At 35.6% G+C, this 20547-nt stretch overlaps 1 protein-coding gene across 6 annotated transcripts in view; it reads left to right on the top strand.

Annotated features, from left to right (window-relative positions):
* CACNA2D1 (calcium voltage-gated channel auxiliary subunit alpha2delta 1) overlaps window positions 1-20547 on the top strand; it is a 482730-nt gene that overhangs the window by 446782 nt on the left and 15401 nt on the right. For all 6 annotated transcript variants that reach the window (XM_073898722.1, XM_073898721.1, XM_025873249.2 and 3 more), the window contains 14 exons: window positions 1149-1246; window positions 3649-3736; window positions 4814-4876; window positions 5524-5627; window positions 6531-6617; window positions 7973-8040; window positions 8423-8461; window positions 9852-9923; window positions 10953-11105; window positions 11189-11241; window positions 12817-12872; window positions 13286-13415; window positions 15408-15517; window positions 16475-16557. In XM_073898722.1, the coding sequence (XP_073754823.1) occupies window positions 1149-1246; window positions 3649-3736; window positions 4814-4876; window positions 5524-5627; window positions 6531-6617; window positions 7973-8040; window positions 8423-8461; window positions 9852-9923; window positions 10953-11105; window positions 11189-11241; window positions 12817-12872; window positions 13286-13415; window positions 15408-15517; window positions 16475-16557 (1204 nt within the window). The remainder of the gene's footprint in view (window positions 1-1148; window positions 1247-3648; window positions 3737-4813; window positions 4877-5523; window positions 5628-6530; window positions 6618-7972; window positions 8041-8422; window positions 8462-9851; window positions 9924-10952; window positions 11106-11188; window positions 11242-12816; window positions 12873-13285; window positions 13416-15407; window positions 15518-16474; window positions 16558-20547) is intronic.

Genomic DNA, 20547 nt, shown 5'->3' with positions numbered 1-20547 from the left:
TTACCCTCAAGTACATGTCTTTTAATATTCAGTGAGAAGATGGGAGTTCTGCTGCATACCAGAGTAACTCGGCTGTCTCAAAGAAAAGCACTTGTGGGATTGAATTTAGAGCTGAAATAGGTGCCCTTTGTGCTTTTTTCAGGAAATAGAATTTTCTTTGACAGAATGACTTAGGTATTTGATAAACATTTTCTCAAAAATCAAGTAAGGCTTCTACTTTGAAGAAAACAACAGGGTTTTTTGCTCATGACAAAATCTGTGCTTTCACACAAAATAAGAATTGGGGGCGAATTTGTATTTAGTGTTTCCCAGTAGTTATCTGGTGAGACTAGTGTGATGATATTAATGATTATGATTTTTCAATCTTATAATGAAATGTGTCATCATTTGGCAGATCTGCAAATTTTCCAAATAACCAATTCATGATGTTACAAATCAGATTGATTTAGTGTAAGATAATGCATTGAATTTTAGTGTAACAGTACAAAAAGTTCCTTGTTTCAAATTCCGTATTATAACTACCAAGAAATTACTAGTAATCAAGTTTTGGTATGTTATTAAAAAAAGGAAGAAGAATAGCTACAACACTGGAGAAGCGTATAGAAAAATTGTCTTTTCCAGCTGCATATCTTTAGGAGAACACATTTTTTTCATGTGCCCAAATAGAATCTTGCAGTTGATTGAATGTAGAGGCATACTTAAGCCAGGTATTAAAGAGATTTGCAAATAGGTAAATCAGTGCCACTTTTTTTCACTAGGTTATTTTTTTAAAACAGTAATTGCTCATAAAAATGTTACCATAGAATGGGTTTATTCTTGGTATGTAGTGAGTATTTTAAATTTTCTCTGTTAATTTCTACATGGAAACTCCAACATAAAATGAAAATAGTGCATTAAGAACAAAAGCTAACATTTATTGAGCACCTGTTGCCCAGAGGGTAGGTTCTTAATAGATATTATCCACACTACTCACTCCTTATTGTCAAAGTGTTGTTTCATTATAGAGAGGAGGAAATGGAAATAAGAAATTAAACAGCCTGCAAAGTCATAGAGGTAGTAAAAGAAAGTGTTTTCACTTCCTCTGATGGCTGTGTGCTTTTTTTAAAGTTGTGATTTTCATAGCTAATGTCTTAAATGTTTTTTTTCAGAGATTACTGCAATGACCTTAAAATATCAGATAACAACACTGAATTTCTTTTAAATTTCAATGAGTTTATTGATAGAAAAACGCCAAACAACCCATCCTGTAAGTATAGATCGATTTGTAATAATTGTTTAGTGTCACCATTACTGTATCCAACATGGTCAACTCGGTTGATTAGTGTGTTGGTGTGCAGGCTTCTTGATTTATGTTGTAAATTTTTAATGGTAAAATATAACAATTTGGCCTTTTACATATTAAAGAATTTTTATTTCCTTATGAAGGAAAATCACATTTTCAAAGCCAGGTAATAGATACCTGCAAATGTTTAAATGTAAATAGAGTATCCTTACCTTGGCTCTTTTCAAATTTAAGAAACTTAATTTTGATTATACACACACACACACACACACACACACACACACACACACACACACTCTGTAGCCTCTTTTATTTAAATTCAATTAGCCAACTTAAAGTACATCATTAGTTTCAGATATAGTGTTCAATATTTTGAAGGTTTTTCATTGCATTGTTCTTGCTATATAGAGGAAAACATACAACATATTTTTATCAATTTATCTTAGTAAATATAACTTGAAAAAAAAAAAGTAACGGTAACTGACTTTTATGTCCTTTCCTCCTCCTCCCTGCTTCCTCACTCTTTCTTCTCCTGTGCTTTTATTATTTTTTTAAGATTTATTTGAGAGAGAGAAAACACGAGCAGGGGGGAGGGGCAGAGGGAGAAGCAGGCTCCATCCCAGGACCCCAGGATCATGACCTGAGGCGAAGTCAGATGCTTAACCCACTGAGCCACCCAGGTGCCCCTGTGCTTTTCTTTTTTAAAACCATTTTCCTTTCCATCAGGAAGAGTTAAAGCACATCCTCAGTTATAAAAAGTGAATTGAAGCCATCTCTCAATTTTAAATTTATCTCATAAGAAGAATGAACTTCCTAGCACCGCTCACTGCAGCTACTAGCATTAGAATTAGCTACTCTGAAAATCAGTCATGGGTAAATCAAGCCCCAGAGCCCTGAGTGGCGAGTAGTGGCCAGCTCCCTGCCCAGCGGGGAGTCTGCTTCCCCTTTCCCTCTGCTCCTCCCCCCAGCTTGTTCACACGCTAATAAATAAAATCTTTAAAAAAATAGCTGTAAAATTTATAGTTTCCTCAATCATATTTTAGCTCATGCTATCAAATAATGTGTAGAACTAAAAGTATCAGTGATTGAAATCTAGTTTCTTTTCAAGGGGTTCAGGCTATTCTAATTTTGCCTTTATGGAAGTATTTAATCCATCAGTAAAATTACAGTTCTCACTGTTCAAGTTAATTTATTAGCCTACCTAAATGTTTCTGCTATAAGTTGTCTTCTTCATATCCCCCATTGTTTTGGAATATAAAAATGAGATTATATGTGCGTAAAACGGTAAAGCTCAATACTGATAACCTGTTGACTTATTGCTTGCGGCAGGGGGCATATTTTAAAATTACAACGTAATTAAAGTAATGCAATTATGAAATTACTTGCAACATTGATTTATATTATGAATTAGAATAATGGTCTCATTTCTTTGACCTAAAAGGATTTGTGGCAAGTAAATTATATCTTTCACTTTTCAAATGGACTGTTTTTCACAGTGATTCATTTTCTGCTATAATAAAAATAGTTCCTAAAATGAAGTCTAAAATATGGATTAAGCTGATCCTTTAAAATTGGGTGAAAGATATATTGAATATCAACTAAAATGTTTTCTAGTCTACTCCCCACCTCTTGTAGTAATAAGATATTTAAGACTCCATATTCCTTACCTGAGTAAAATGAAATTTTATCAAAAATGTGAAGTTTCAGAGTATACTTGGAGGTTATTCAAAGTTTCATGGGCTTGGAACAGAGGAGCCAAGAGAGATGAAAAGGTGACGTTTTTCCAAGAATGTTTATTAATTGACCCTTTGTCATGGCCATCTGCCCCTCCATTACCTAGGAACTTGGGCTAAGATGTTCTTTGGTTATTCCAGAAATGACAACCTGAAGCCTGTGGTCTTTCACCATTACCCCCAGATTCCAAAAGCCTTCTTGGGAGAGTGCTGGTCTGTGTTAAATTATTCAGTTCCTTGGCCAAAACATACAAACAGAAAACTATACATATTAAGTACTTTTATATTTATATATAAAATTGTCCATTAAATTATCATTTAGAATCACCATACTAACCTATTTTTTAAAAAAAGGGAGAGAGGAAGGCTATTTCCTCATTGTTTAAAGTTTACAAAATAATTTTCATTTAGAATTGGCTTTTCTATTAATTCTGGCCATAGCCTGAAAAATAGGAGGTAAGATGAACAATATTAAAAAAACATGCAGAAAATTAGTATTGGATATATTTTGTAATTCACAGAAATATTATCCACTCTAAGTTGCTTGTACAAATAGAGAATGTATTTGTTTCATTATTATCTTAATGGAGAAACTATGTGGGTGTAATTGAGGCTATCCTTTTTCTGGGTTAGGTAACACGGATTTGATTAATAGAGTCTTGCTGGATGCAGGCTTTACAAATGAACTTGTCCAAAATTACTGGAGTAAGCAGAAAAACATGTGAGTATTTGTTCTTATTAATAATATATATATATATATATGTATATATATATATATATATTCTGCATTTCAGTTTAGCTTTTCCCCGAGAAATATTTGGAAAATAGGCCTCATAAATTTAGAGTTGATCATTTATCTTTAATAACAATTTCCTGAGAAAAACATCTTGCAATTGTTGAGAACTTGCATTCACACTTACTTAGCTTTCTCCGCTTATACACTGCAGTGTGAACAAACCACATTAAATAGGTGTGTTTGTGTTTCAGTGTTTGTAATAGAATGGGGCTTCCAGTGAATGCTTGATTGACCTTTTAATAACACCACCATACACCCAGTCAATAAATTGAGAAATCCAATTATGGTTCTCATTTACAGTCCCTACTCCATTTCCAGTCAGTCACCAAATGCTAAATATTTCTCCTAACAATGTTGCCCTGTCTTCTTCACACCCACGTTCCTAATTTCCCATTTCTAAGAAATGATAGCAACTGCTCTTTCTGCCTTTAGGGCTTCTGATTCCTCTCCCCAGAGCCCCTCGTCTGTTCTCCATAGAACTCACCCCTGCCAGTCTTACTCTCCAGGTGCATCACTTCCAGTTTCAGGATAAAGGTGAAGCTCTCTGGCATGGATTCCAAAATCACTGACGAGCTGACCAGTCCGAAGAAGCTGGTCCTTGAAACTTTACTTCCTGTTGCTTCTTACCTTGTGCCTTTTGTTTTTATGACACCAAATACTGTCACATTCTTCACAAGCTTTCCCTTAACTTTCACTCTTGGCTCTACATGTACGATCTACCTGCTGCCTCTGTCATCTCTGCTAATTCCAAATGCAGCTATATTCTTCCTTACTCTGAAGTGTCTTCGTAGAGAATCCTCCCTTTATTTCCCAGATATTTTCACTAGTAAAACATAGTTTACATATATTGATATATTTACTTTGTCTTCCTTTATTTTAGGAACTCATTTTATTTCATTTATTATTTATTATTGCTCATTTATTATTATGTCAACACCTAAATTATTATCTTACTGAGAGTAAGTGGAATAAAAAATTTCCTTCTTCTGTCTTCTGTTTTAGCAAGGGAGTGAAAGCACGGTTTGTTGTGACTGATGGAGGGATTACCAGAGTTTATCCCAAAGAGTAAGTTCAAATAAGGTCTGTAGAAATCAGTACATTACAAAGGACGACTCTGAGGATGTGTACATTACTGGATAAGGAAGCCATTATGTGGAGAAACTGATTCTTAGATTAAAATGGAGTCACTGACCTGTTTACAATAGTAAAAAATCCCCTATTTCTTTAAAAATGCTATATGATTATAGCTAATATAAAATGCTATACTTTTGGATATTTTGGATGTTTTTTGCAAAATTTAAAAGATTTTTTGTCTCTAGACACAAGCTAACCTAAATGAACATAATGGTCATAGTCTATTGGCAATACGTTCATAGCGCATCATTGTTTTCACTGTTCTTCAATGGATCTTATCTCTTATCTCCAGAACAGTCTGTAAAGCGGCCTGGGAAGGCTTATTACTATTAACTGACCTATTAACTGACTTGTACATAATTACCTGCAGAGTAAAACTAAGAGCTTTTTCTGACTCTCAGTATCATTCTGCGGTGATATATTGCTTATTAACGAGTATCATTTACACCATCAATTACCACTGACTTTCTTAGACATACCTGAGATGTAGGCATTTCTGTAAAATTTCACAATATTCATGGCAAAGTAGGTTATCAGGCAGATTAGAGAATAAAAATGATGAGCCATTTCCTCCTTAGGGCTGGAGAAAACTGGCAAGAAAACCCAGAAACATATGAGGACAGCTTCTATAAAAGGAGTCTCGATAATGATAACTATGTTTTCACTGCTCCCTACTTTAACAGTAAGTATTACTTGGAATTCAGCATTCTCAATTTCCTTTTTTTTTTTTAATGAATTATTGTTCCTACCCGCTCCCCCCCTGCCAAAACCATGCATTTTAAGTTAATTGCTCAGAACAATCCTTATTCAGTATATACTCTATGCATGACATTGGAAAGACAAAAGCATTCATTTAGTTGAGGAGGTAAAATGCCTACACAGGAAACAGTCAGCCAGTAATGAAGAGATAGCATATCTACAGGCATGTGTAATACATAGAAACACATGTAGATAATCTTTTGTTTCACAAACTGCAAATAGGTGATAAATGTTTAGTGACTTCAAAAAATGTAATTCATCAGGTAATCAGTTTTAGTTCAATGTATTATTTATGAAAATTATCAATAGCCCACATTTTAAAATATTTTCTTGGGTTCTGTCCCAAAACCTTCCAAATTTAATCCCCAAGCCTCTCTCGGGGGAGGTGTTATTCATCCTCATGTTCACAAGAGGGGAAACTGAAGTTCAGAGAATTTTGGAGTTTTGTCCAGGAACTTCGGTCTTCTCAAATGCAAAGGCCATTTTGGGTTCTAAGAACAATCTTTCCACTTCACTTCAGCGGCCTCCCCAGTATTTTAGCAAATGTCATGAAGCAGAGATTTGGCATGCATCCATTTTGTTGTGAAGGTAGATGAAGCCCAGCTGAATAATTCACACCCCCAAGTCAGTTCATTCAAAATAATTCATGGACACTCCAGTGAGCCTGGTAGTTAGAGAAAAAAGAGGCAAGAGAGGACTACACACCTCCTTGTTACCTCTATTCTAGAATACTTCAGCAAAACACTATTCACCTATTAAGAGAAATTCACTATTTGATGTGTCTAGACAGGCCTGTTTTCCTTTTCTGTTGTTTTTCTTTTTTTAGAAAGCGGACCTGGTGCTTATGAATCAGGCATTATGGTAAGCAAAGCTGTAGAAATATATATCCAAGGAAAACTTCTTAAACCTGCAGGTAAGGATGTATATTGTATACATACACATAACCAAAATTAAATGTGACCTAATATTTATAGTAAAATTTCACAATACTTACCAGGAAGGTCATCAGAAAGCCTAAAGCAAAATAAAGACAGACATGCAAATTTTTAAAAATAGAAAATACAAATAGTTACCTCTGAGATTGGGGAATAATAAAGTTGATACTGTATAGAGGTGAGGGATTTTCAAAGTGTGTATATTTATACAATGCTGACACAAACTTATGGAGTCAAAGTTCTAAATGCCGGATTGATCCAACATTTCCACTTCCTAAGTCTGTCCTACAAGATACTTTCAAGTACACAAAAGGATATTCAGCCAAGGATGTGAATATCTGTAATAAGTTAAACAGGAAGAGTTAAGTTTTCATCACTGGGGGAAAAGATAAATAAGTTATGGCATATCTATACTATGTGCCTGATAAAATGAATTAGGTAAGAATCTTTTTTTTTTAAATAAAATTACAATAAAATAGAAAAATGACTTTTCTTGCTAAAACAGGCCAGAATACAAAACAAATCATAAAACTGAGCATCAATGGGAATTGGAAGTAGGCTGGAATAAGTGGGTGCAATAAAGTAGAAATTTTTTTTCATTGTATGATTCACTATTTGGATGTTTAAGAAAGCATACCTCAGGCCAGATTGAAAAGGTGGATTGCCTTCCTGCTCCTGAAGGCAGTTTTACCCCTCACTGGTTCAACTATTAACTCCATTACTAACTCATTCATTCAGTGGCTCACTCACTCACTCACTCATTCACTCATTCTCCCAGTGACTCATTCACTGCCCCCTCCCACCCACTTATCTATCCTGGACATACATTTCTTAAGCACCTGGTGCATGCATCGGCAGGGCTAGGGAAGCCTCTGAAAACAAGCGACTTGAGTGACCTCCTATGAAAAGGCTATTTCTGACACTACCACTGTTTTTTTTTTTCTAGCTTACTATGTATTTTAGCTAATTGGCCAGCTTGTGGCCAACGAATAAACTGTGTTGCATATATGAATAAAATTATTTAATAGTTTAAGAGCCATTAGCATTACTTCTTAATGAAAATTCCAAGAAATAGATCTCTGTAATAAACATGAGATTCAACCCGAATTTAATGCTAAATTACCATATAGCGAATATTATATGGCTCCTAACTAAAATTGCAACTTTTTAAATTAATTTAAATCAACTTTTCAGTGTATAGCTGAAATTAATTTAATCTCAATAAACTTAAATTTGCCTGCCAGGAATATTCAAATGTGAGAGGAAAAATAGATACTAAGAATCACAGCCATACTTTTTAAATGTGTCAATTTTTCCTTACATCATTTTTCAGTTGTCGGAATTAAAATTGATGTAAATTCTTGGATAGAGAATTTCACCAAAACATCAATCAGGGATCCGGTAAGATAATTTTTTAAAAACTGTTTATGCTATACTCCATGTCAAATGCAAATGAGAAAAGCAAAAGTAAAGAAACATTGACAAAATAAATTTTCAGTGCTACTAAATTGAAGCAGAACTATAAATTACTATTTTTGGAAAGATTTTTTTTAATTAGTTAATAAGAAAAATATTTCAGTGTTATAGTTTGAAATACTAGATAGCTATTTGATATTTTATAAAGATAAAACTATTACTTTTTTATGATGGGTAGACTGTCATTTAATCTTACTTTTAGACTTGATAGATTATTCTAAGATTTTAAACCTGGTAATAGTATATCATTTAATCATTCTTTTAAAGTAAAAATGTGTGGCAATAATTGTATTATTTTGTCTTTCAGTGTGCTGGTCCAGTTTGTGACTGCAAAAGGAACAGTGATGTAAGAAAACTCTTTAAAATTTTTAACTGTAATTTTTTGTGTTACTATTGCTAAGACTTTAATGCTAAAAATGCAGGAATTTTTAAATAAACGCTAAAATTATTATTTTGTGGAATCTTGAACTAACCTATAGATAAGAATTTGAGTTATATGCTTATAATTCCTAACCTTATTTTTAAAAATACTCGCATGTTAAGGTCTTTTAGAAAGCCTGTTTCTGTATAGACTCTCTTCTCTATAATCTCAGTTGTATTCAGCCTCATGACCTGAGCCAAAATCAGGAGTCAGACACAAAACCAACTGAGCCACCCAGGTGCCCCTGAATGGGCAGTTTTAATCCATGTGGCCTTTACTGGTTATAAGGGCAGTCTTCCTTTTTCTTTTGTAATTTACCTGTATTTGGTCACACTATATTTATAGCGATGAGAAAATTTTTTGAGCTAAATTTTGGAATTATGTTTTTTTTAATTAAATTCCACTTACATGGATTGGATTTTATATTGTCTTCTGTTACTTCTACTTCTTTGTCAACTGTCTTCAAAAGTTAAACATTCTCTAAGAATGACACTCTATTATTCCAAGAATAAAAAGGAAGAATTCCACTATTTTCTTCCAGTCTTCTTATATGTGTGTGTATATTTCCAAGGCAAAGAGTGGGTTCATATGATCTTATCATTTCTAGTCATGCAAAATTACAAACCATTTTTTTATAGTTTCTCCATTTTACATAGACTTTGTAAATATAGACTATGAAGACTGTTTTCAGAGCCAAGGTTTTTAGCAAGCTGCTTCCACATTAGGAAAATGGAATGCATATGTCCTCAACTCTGAAAACAATGTTTTTGTTATTTTATACAATAAAAATTATTAAACTGATTCCTGCATTTAAATATGATATAAACTGGGTGGGAACTGAGTTCTGTGATGAGCATTTTTTGTTTTGCTTTCTGCTTTTAAATCTCCTAAGTATCCTCATGCTGCCTCTTTTTTTTTTTTTTAAAGTCTGAAGCATGGTGACCCACAATGCATTTTTAAAGATGTGTCTTATCAAAATATTAAGTATGTGTTTATTAAATATTTTGGTTTATCCAATTTCCTGGATCATTTAGATGACCAAATGGCATCAAGATTGCCATTTGGAATGGCAAAAAGTTTATTTCTGATTTGTTCTCAGGATTTGTTCATAGTGAGTTGACAGTTTTAACTGAATGTGTGGTTGGGGAATATGAAACTCTGAGAGTCTGATATGAATCTGTATGTGTCCTTAATTTATTTCATCAAAATCTCCTGATTATGTTTAAGTTGAAGCTTTCTCCTGTTTTTGTTATCATCATCTACCTACGATGGAGTAATGATATCCATCCTCAAAATGTGTTTTTTATTTCATTAGGTAATGGATTGTGTGATTCTAGACGATGGTGGATTTCTTTTGATGGCAAATCATGATGATTATACGAACCAGGTAGGTACTTGAGTGGGACAAAGTATAGTTTTCAAAGTGTATGTCGCTGATCAATATTACAAAAGTCCTTCAAACCATTATAGAAATAAATGCGTTATTAGAGTACTGACATAAAATAAATTTTAAAATGCTAAACTACTAATGAAACATTCTAAATACAATTTGCTAATATTTCTTAGTGGAGTTTCCTTTCTAGTACTAACAGTTACCATTACAACATATAGTTGAGAATTTTAACATGATAGGAATTTTTTATTCTTGTTCACATTGAATATTAATATCCAATTCAATATATGACTGCTTTGAACTGATATAGTTTCTGTTCCCAAATTTACATGTTGGCAGCATATAAGCTAATTGGTTCACACAGGATTTTAAGCAAACTAGAATTAGTTGCCAGCTTACTTCATTTCTGAATCTACCTTTCTGGCTTCTCTTTAAAAAGAAAAGCTCTCTCAACAATGAGCATTTTCTTATTTATTTATTTTGAAAATTTTATTTATTTGAGAGAGACCACGCGGACAAGCAGAGGGGGAGGGAGAAGCAGGCTCCCCGGGGAGCCTGATAAGGGACTCGATCCCAGGACCCTGAGATCATGACCTGAGCCGAAGGCAGACGCTTAACGACTGAGCCACCCAGGCGCCCCAACAATGAGCCTTTCTTAACTGGCTATGTTTATGGGCTGGCGTGGATGAGCCTCGCGTTTGCCCCTTTAGGGTCCTCTTCTGTTTCCAATCCCACCCATTTCTCTCAGTTATGCTACTTTCCTCTTCCCCACAAGGAATTCGTGGGGCAGTCAGCCGTGTCCATTCTTTCCGCAAACATCACACAGAGCCCCTGAGCCGTGAGAACTCCTCATCTCACTTCCCTTCTTTTGGAATATTGCGTACAGCTTCCCGGCTCTGGTTTGTCAGCTCCAGAGGAGTTTTAGGTGACAGTTTGTCTCACTGCTTGCTCTTCATGGCAACGGTTGGGGTGTTAACACATGGCGTCAGTTTGAAACTTTATTATTTTTTCCTTCTGTACTAGATTGGAAGATTTTTTGGAGAGATCGATCCAAGTTTGATGAGACACCTGGTTAACATATCGGTTTACGCTTTTAACAAGTCTTACGATTATCAGTCGGTGTGTGAACCCGGCGCTGCACCCAAGCAAGGAGCAGGGCATCGCTCGGCGTACGTGGTCAGTAACCTTCCCACCCCAGTTCCTCTCCAGCGCACACTCAGCGTCCACTTACATAACGACTCTTGAATTCTATTTTCTAGCCATCAATAGCAGACATATTACACGTTGGCTGGTGGGCCACTGCCGCTGCTTGGTAAGTCACGATTTGTACTGGTAATGAGAAAGGGGGTGTAAAATGGTAACGGATTTGATGGCAATGCCGATTTTGTGACATGTGAATCCTTATAAGGGGAACTCCTTTTTTTCTTTTCCAAAATCACAATCTGATCATCTTGACATGGTCCATTTTAAAGCTGCTACAGTTACTCAGCTTTTCATATGAAAAGAGTGTTTCCTCCTGCCAACTCCAGCCTCTTTACAGATCCATTGAAATTCTCTTGTGTTTTCCTCTTTACACTCAATTCTTTAAATTGTAGGTATATTCACCTATAAAAAGTTTCTACCGGTTGCCTTCAATGTCCAAATTAGATGTCTTCGTGGATCAAATGCAAGACATCATGACTTCTCTCTTCACCTCTTTCCCATTCAGGCAGAGGTTAAGAGGCATCATGTTGCTGAAATGGATCTAATTCTTCCTTTTTACCCATTCGCCCTTCCTACCTCCTTCAACACCTCACTTATACTCTAGCACCTATGAAAATAAGACATTTAAACTGAGGCACTGTGGAAAGTCTGTAAGATCAAATGTGTTTGGCTCTGGTCAAGTAACTAAACCTCCTTTTCTGTCTGCGATCCTTTCTCTCCCTCACCCCTCCTTTACCTCCTCCCTTTTTCCCCCATCTTTTGTATCCTTTCCCTACCATATCGTCCCAGCCTGATTCCATGTAGATTAATCTTTCACAATCTTTTGATGGTGAGGCTTTCTCAGCTAAGATTAGGTGATTGTTTTCATATACTACTTTCATAAAATGGTACAAAGATTTTAGATTAAAAATCCTATTTTTTCTGGGGGAAAAAAAAAACCCCAAAATGGTGCTTTCTATTGTGACACTGGTATTTATTTATATATTAGTTGACTCGGGCTTTCTAAATCTCATAGTAATCTTGAAGTACATGATTGGCTTTATCTTATTTTCTGGCCAGAATCTACCTCCTTCTCAACACCCTCTCCCCTACTTTTTTTTAACTAAATTCAATTCCAGATGATTCTATAATGTCTATACTACTCTATAATATTGGCTCAATTGTCATTTACTATAAAACTGAAATGTGCTGTACTCCCTAGATATCATGGGTTTATTTTAGGTCATGAATGTCATGGTATGTATTTACAAATCCATTCTATATCGTCAAGGAAAGAGTTCACAGACCCCTGGCCTGAAGTTGTTTTTCTTTGATCTTTGCTTTTGCTCCAGCACAGAGTTTTAAAACTAAACTAAGGAAGCACTCCTGAATGTCAAATCTATGCTATGAGAGATTGACACTCAGATTTACCACTCCTCCACCGTGGCTTGTCTTATTAGGCCTCCTCACCCCTAAGTATCTCTCACGTGGTCCTGAATATTTCTGACTTCATGACTTCTCATACAGAAACAAAATTACACTGTTTTGTAAAATTTAAGAAATACTTATATAAAAATGCTCCTCAATTTTGTCTCAATAGAGGAAAAAGAAATGTGTACAGGCAGAATTATTCAGGTTTTTATTGTGTAGTTTATGAAGGAACTATTTAGATTTTGAGCACTCATTATTCATATTTACAACTTAGGTCTATTCTACAGCAGTTTCTCCTGAGTTTGACCTTTCCACGGCTTCTTGAGGCAGGTATGTGAATACTTAGCTATTGTCATAATAATTAAAATTTTGTTTTGGGATATGCTGAGTTCACCAAACTGAGTGAGAAAATATGTGTGTTTGTGTCTATGAAAGAGCCCATCCATTGGTAGTTTGGAATCTTTCTGTCAAAACTTTCCTCATGTGTTAGCAATTTTTTTTTTTTTTTTTGTCCTATTGGCCTCAAGTTTGTAGCCTCCTATTTATTGAATTTATTCTCATGCTATTTATTAGGCATCTGTTAGGGGCTGCCACTACCTTACCCACCGATAAATAAGCAACCCAGGGTGCCTGCCCTTATACATTTGCTTTACTCCCCTGAGAAATGAAGGCTCTGGGCACTGACCATAGTGTCTGCTCCTGGTGATCTGTGTGTGTGTGTGTGTGTTTGTTTTTCCCCACAGTTGAGATGGAAGAAGAGGACTTCACAGCTTCTCTGTCAAAGCAGAGTTGCATTACCGAACAAACCCAGTATTTTTTCGATAATGACAGCAAATCATTCAGTGGTGTATTAGACTGTGGGAACTGCTCCAGGTAAAGCTCTCTTCCTTTTAGGAACAGTCCTAGTTCACTGAGAAACTAGATTCACTTTTATAATCATTACAAAAAGTAACTTGTTCAAGTCTGAGAGAGACAGGACTATTTGCAGTTGGAAACTGATCTTTAGTTTCGCTGTAGGTTTTTAAAATTTATGTTTTCAAGAATTCATCCTGAGTGGGTAAGTTGTAATTCTGTCAACTATCATAGTAGGATCAAGACAATTGCACCTACTTTAAGGCAGAACCTGGAAAATTTTATTGTATTTTACTGTATTTTTGTCTAAAAGGACCCCTCTAACAATTTTTCTGAAGTCATAGAATTATATGAACTGTAGTAAGAACTATAGTAATTCTGTGCCATCCTAAGCCGAATATATGACTTCCATTTACATTTATTTACTAAATAGTTTTACAGAAAGATAATCTGGGGAGGGACGTGTTTTACTTATACTCTTCACTGAAATTTACAATTGAATGCATTTTTAAATTGGGATGAAGAACTAGGAGAAAATATCGCTTCCTAAAAATCAAGGTTAATGTTAGTCATCAGTAGGCATAAACCATCTTGAGCAATTTTTGGAAGAGATTGAGAATTTAATTTGGTTGTGAGGGCTAGAAGAAAAAGGCAAGGTGGGACTTTTCAAAGTTTTGAGAGAGAGTGATCATCCATGTCACAGGATCCCTGAGAACGGAGCAGAGAGGCACGGATTGGGGACACTTTGTTTTAGTGACTGAGGGCAGGTTTGTATTCTAGAAGCAGGGTTAACCTAGAGAAGAGGAAGTAGGAGGTGAGGTCATCTGAGCATGTGAAAGGGCTGGGAGAGTTGCTAGGGGATTCAGACACTTGTAACAGAGAGAGATTTTCCAGCAGCGGTTAACTGAAACTAGCATGAATTTTTAAAACAGACACGGTCCGTATGACTTTGTGAGTTACTTTAGCAAATCTCTCTGTCCTAGGAGGAGGTTGAGGATAGGAAGGGAAGAGTCAGGCATCAACTCAGAAAAAAATCATACCGTCTTGTATAGAACTTAACATATCAGACTATCAAGTTTAGCAAACAGAATTGTTGCTGTATGGTTATCTCGAAATTTCAGAATCCTTTGGCTAATAGGTATCTGGTAATAATTTCTAAAGCACAGATTGCTAAGTTAAATTGTACAGCTTTGTAATCGATACTAAATTCAGTCATGGTCGTTTTTGATTCACTTTATCCTTGTGCCCCAAGTTCAGTGGAGAAAAAGAAAATTCCATTTTTTTGGAAGATGTGTAATCATAAAGAAATGACTCTTTAGCAACCAAGATAAAAATGGTAATCTGTCATTAAAGGCGGCAGAAGCAGCTTATGACATGGGGGAAGAAAACCCTGCATGGAATTGAAAGCCCTTATTCGGTCTATATCTGTGTTGTCCAGTTTAGTGGTTACCAAGCCTGAGAGGCTATTATTAATTACAGCTAATATGAAACTTTGTGTCTCAGTCCCACTAGTCACATTTCAGGTGCTCAGTAGCCCAGGTGGCTCTTGTTAACCATACTGGACAAAGCAGAAAACATTTCCATGTCCACGTTTGTTGAACAGCACTGATCTAGATTAACTCTGTCCTTAGCTTGGGCCAGATACTTAGACATTTTCGGCTTCTACTTTTTTTTATCTATAGATTAAGGTAGTTTTTCAGTAATAAATACAGTTGCTTAGGCATGTCAAATAAAACTGATTCTATGAGTTACAGCGACTTAATAGTGCTTATTTTGCATTGAGGTCTAACGCTTAAAAATCTGTTGCAATTTTCTAGTATTCCAGAGAGGTAATGAATAAAAACATGGTCATGTTTCTCTGCTAAAAATATTCTCATTTTGTTTTACTATTTATAATGGTGATAATTTGTCTCAAGATGTCAGATGTTGGCTTTCATTTAAATATGTAATTTGTTTTTTTTTCTCCCCAAAAGAAAATGTTCATTTTCTGTGATTTTTAAAAATATTTTACAGAATCTTTCATGTAGAAAAGCTTATGAACACCAACTTAATATTCATTATGGTTGAGAGCAAAGGGACTTGTCCCTGTGACACACGACTGCTCACACAGGCAGAGCAGACTTGTATCCTTTGGCGTCAGAGATGCTTGGAAGCAACTGCCATCTTCCAGTTACATATTTTTAACCTCGTCACGTTGTGTATGCTCCAAGAGAAAAACACTCGGAGTGCCATGATTACCCCACACGGGCAGAATGAACTCCTCACACAAAATTTGGTTTGAATGTGTAGACCGATGATGCTACCCGGGTACCAGTAGAATATGAAAGGTTTCCTGCTCCTATAATGAGGCTTTGTGGAGGAGACAGTGCAAGTTTCCAAGTAGATCTGGAAATGGCTTGAAAGAGCCCGGAGGGGGAACTGGTTTGGGGTTCTCTGGTGGTTAGGGAGTGGTGCTGGGTTTTTGCTTTTGCTAGCCGGGGCTGGTGTAGGCTGCAAAGCTGTCAACACTCGGTGGTTAAAAATGGAGTTCAATGTGATGTATACCTACAGTGGAATATTATTCAACCTTAAAAAAGAATGGCAGTTCTGTCCTGGGCACCAGCTGCGGTGGCAGTAACAGCAAAACTGCTTCTGGTTATAAATATGCTAAATGACTAGTAAAGCATTGTAGACAGCAGATTCTACAGCGTGCCTGTTCTCTGTAGCATTTACCCATGTTGTTTCTGGGGGAAAAAGAAAATTAGTCCCACCTGTTTGAGGTCCACTGTTAGCAATTAGCTTATATTTCTGTCTTGCTACATCGTAGACACCCATTTCTCCCTTGGGCTGTTTTATATGTACTGTGTGGCATTTTTTCATTTCATCTACTTATATTTTACAATTACCTGTTCAGTACTTGCCCAAGGGCATCCTATACAGAGTAAAAATTGACGAAAGAAAATTTCTGGAAGTTTACTCCCTTAAATCCCCAAGCACTTGAACTAGTTGTGTTGGACTAGACTAATGGTCTAGGTGTCTCTTTTTTTTTTAATTGTGTGGAAAGAAAAAGAAACTTCATATTCCTTAACAAGTGTCTTCAGCTGATGGTCCAGATCCTTGTGATATGGTTAAGCAACCCAGATACCGAAAAGGGCCTGATGTCTGCTTTGATAACAATGTCTTGGTAAGACCAAACGTTTATTGTATTAACATACTGGAAGTCAGTGGTCAGACACATTACAGTTTTACCTCACTCAAACATAATCGTAGTAGTTCTCATTAACATGGTGTACTTGCCGGTCGATAGATTTTTCATTTCAGTATTGTTCATGGTTAGCCTAAGCTTCACAGTTGCTTCTTCTATCTGTCCTTTGCACGGAAATTGTACTTTCAAACGCAATTCCAATCAACTTGCTATTTTAAACACTTTCTCATCAATAGTAATTAACAGTCAGTGTTATTTATGATATGAGTTGCCTCCCTTTATTTATTCTTGAAGATACAAGAGGTATTTTTATTAGTTTTACTCTTTCTTTTAGTGTATTTAAAAACCTGTGAAACAGCTCTTGTCCTTTTTTATCATTTTTTTTTTAACATGCTTTCTGAACCTATCACAGATTTGTATTTTCACTTTCCATGATATTAGACCAGGTCAGTTACAAAGGGTTAAGTTGATAAAATTACACAAAACATCATTATTGTATCTGATGTCAGGATGACCACTGCTTCCCTATAGGTCAGTGCTCTTCCTCTGACAAACACTATTCTGACATACAATGCATGCAGTCAGCTGTATGGTTCTAATTATTAAGAAACTATATTGTCAAATATGAAGGCCACACCATAATCCCTGCTTAAAAACTAATTTTAAAAGTAATTTTCCCCGATTCTGATTGTTCATGGTGGGCCTTTGCAGGGAGTAGCTTGTAGACTCCAAGGAGCATTATCCTATGCATTGTTTATTCTCAAAAAAAAAATGTCAGCTCTCCTCTTGATTCATGTGCATTTATAGAGGTTGTAATTTATTTAGAGTAGACTTATCTACTCTGTACTTATTTCCTCAAATACACACACAGCCACCTTTGTCCCCCGCAAAAAATTAGGCATTTCCACAGATCCATAATATGCAATTAGATAATATAAATCAATGATGAGGAGTAAGGCTTAAAAAGCAAGATATGTAACAGTAAATCCCAGTTATCTCTGCCCGGACTATTGGTCGCTTCTCTTTGATAGAGAAAGTGATTCCAAGTTGACCCTAATTGTTTTGTTTTGTTGGGTTTTTTTTCCATTTTATCCGGTTAGACTTAAAAATCCAGATCTGAGGACTTGTGTTGTTCCATCTGCTAGATTTTCAGGAGCTTTGCCCATGTCAAATCATTCCCCAAAGAATGTTGAATGTGGGCGCAAGGAGAGTGTTGCTCATTAGGGAAACTTCATTCATCAACTCTTTGTCACCAAAGACTGAGATTAAACTCACTTAGCTGAACTTTAAAGATCACCTCAAAAGCCCTGTTACCCGAAATATTTTCAGCCCAGGAGATGGTCTTCCTCAAGGCCCTGGAAAGATTGGACTAAGAGCTTGCGAATTCTACATCGGAGTGTGTGTGAAAGTACAACTCTTGCTCAGTAGTGTACTGTGCTAATAATGTCTTGTGTTTCTTTAGCAGTGAAATATTTTGGTAATGCTTATTTTGCAATGGTCACTGTGCATCTGCTCCGGATGGAGGCTCACATAAACTGCTAACTGCCAGCAAACTGCATGAAATCTCAGCTCGTATGTCTTCTTTCCTTTTCCTGTACTTGCTACTTTGCCCATTATTAATAGGATCGACTTATGTGCACAACGAGTCATGCCTGTACCATGACGTCAGCTCCTTTCTTCATTTTACTGCAAGTTTTCATGTGGTGTGGATGGTCAGTCACTTTCTCTAATTTTTCTTTTTGTGTGTGTTTGGCTTGAAATTTTAATAAATAATCCATATCCCTAAATCCACTATAATAAGTATCCTGAAACCGGGTTATTAAAATCCCGGTACTTCTATTGTTTTGTAAATAGCTGAATGCAAATATTGCTTAAGTTTCTAATCCTAAAGCAAGCATATCCTTTTCCTGTTTATTTAAAAATCAGTATTTTCTTTTAAGGTTTTATAGAAAGATTAAATCTGTGTGGGAAAAATTATACATGCTTCATGAGGAGAAATAGCCTAAGGACAATTATTAGAGCTGGTCATCTCTATTTTCAAAAGATGCTAACATAACATGAATAACATGAATGAGCCATTTCAGTTTCATCCAACATTATTTTCAAAATCAGTAATTCAGTTTTTTCTTTTTTTAAAAACAAATGACTTAATCAACTTTTTATATTTTTACTACCATAATATTGATAGTATCTAGGCTAAAATGATCCCTTATTACCTTTGGCCAATTTCTGAATTCTATCATTAATACTGACCGAGTAGAGGTTTTAGGGCCTGAGCTTGTGGTCAGGGATTCATTTACGGTTTTGCAGTTTCTTTTCTGATGCTCTGGAATCATCGTGATTAGTGTTACTGGAGCAACTTTTACTGTGTTTTCTTCATTGCTGTCCAGGTATTCATTGACTAGGGACCACTAGATGGAGATATGGCCATTACTGTGAATGGAGGGGCTCATCAGAGGGGCAGCAAAGTAGGGTAGCAGCGCGAGTCTCAGAAAACAACTACCTTTTTCCTGGGATGATAAAATAATGGTTTTCATGGCACAAGATTCCAAGTGAAAAGAGAGCTAGCTGCTTTGGATCATTAAAAGACCAAAATTAAATGATCCCCTCGCCCTATTTTTAAAACTGATACCGAGGTAGCTATTTGAAGTCATGTTGTACTTGATCCCTACCCAGGTGATTGTACCATTTACATATGAAAACTATAGTAAAAATTATATTTTCTATGTTCTATTTTTTTATACTTATCATGATAGGAATGAGCAAACTAAAATGTAAGGCTAAGAAAAAAAGGTAAGGAATAGTATAAATATTCACTCCTCTCCATAGAATTTTTCGGTAAGATATACAGGCAGCTAATTATAACACAAAAATATAGATCACTTCCCTATTTACCTTTATGTTAAAACCTGTAGGTAAGCATTTTTTTCATCTAAGACTGTCCCCTCAAAAACGTGATTGTGAATTTTTCTTTCTCACCATAACTAACTATAAACTTACCAAGAAAATAAATATCACTGTGGATTCAGCTGGCTGGGATCAGTACATTTTAATGAAATAATTTTTGAAAGATGAAAAGAACACATCTGGGATTCCCTGCTACTATGTCCTTGAGGAATATGTAATGAGTAGTCTTGAGAAGATGATGTAGATGGCATATACTTTACATTAATAAGACTTGTGTTGAGTCTTTAAAAACATAGTTATCAGTATGGAACAGTGACTCTGGTTTATGCAATTGGAGTGTTGCTATGATAACATCAAAAGAAGTATCATTTTTCTCTGAAACAATCCAAAGTTGAAAAAATTAATGTAAACAGTACCCAAAAATACTGAGGTTAATTGGCAGTTCCTGACACTGAAGACCAATAAAGGTGAAAGTCTAAACTTCAGTGCTAGTCTAGCTGTAAACTAGGAACTTGTGGTGGGTGAGATTCTGCTCACAGATCTCTGAGCCTTTCAAGAAAGACTGTCTAAAGCCAAAACCCTTGTATCCTATGGAATCTAAGAAGGGTATCAATGATAGATAACCAGCTATGAGGACTTCATTAAAACACAAAAGTTTACTAAAGAAAAAGCTAAAGTTTATCAAAGAAGTAAAGCCAATAATATGTGGCATTGAGAAAGTTCATGCTTTTATGCAAACCTCATTTATAAAAGCACATTATTGGGTACCTGAAAAATGAATATCCAGATGTGTGTATGTTCAACTACTTAAATGTGTGTATACCTACAAATATACTACCTACTTCATGGATTAATGTGGTAGGAGAGCAAATTATTTGCTAGACAACTTATTCCTATTAAAAGACTTACTGTGTAGTACCCAGCTGCCTAAATAATTTTTAAAAGTACATTTTCTTTGAAGCTGCTGTAGGTGCTTTGACTACAGACCTATTTAAATTCCAAAGTTAGCCATTATTTGGAGGGTTGTCTTCACCAGTGATTGATTTGCCTTTTGAATATAAT

This window comes from Callorhinus ursinus, unplaced genomic scaffold (assembly GCF_003265705.2).
Source record: "Callorhinus ursinus isolate GAN/ISIS: 27379988/994484 unplaced genomic scaffold, GSC_fseal_2.0 scaffold12, whole genome shotgun sequence".
NCBI classification, from domain to species: Eukaryota; Metazoa; Chordata; class Mammalia; order Carnivora; family Otariidae; genus Callorhinus; species Callorhinus ursinus.
This window is presented reverse-complemented; position numbering and strand designations above follow the sequence as displayed.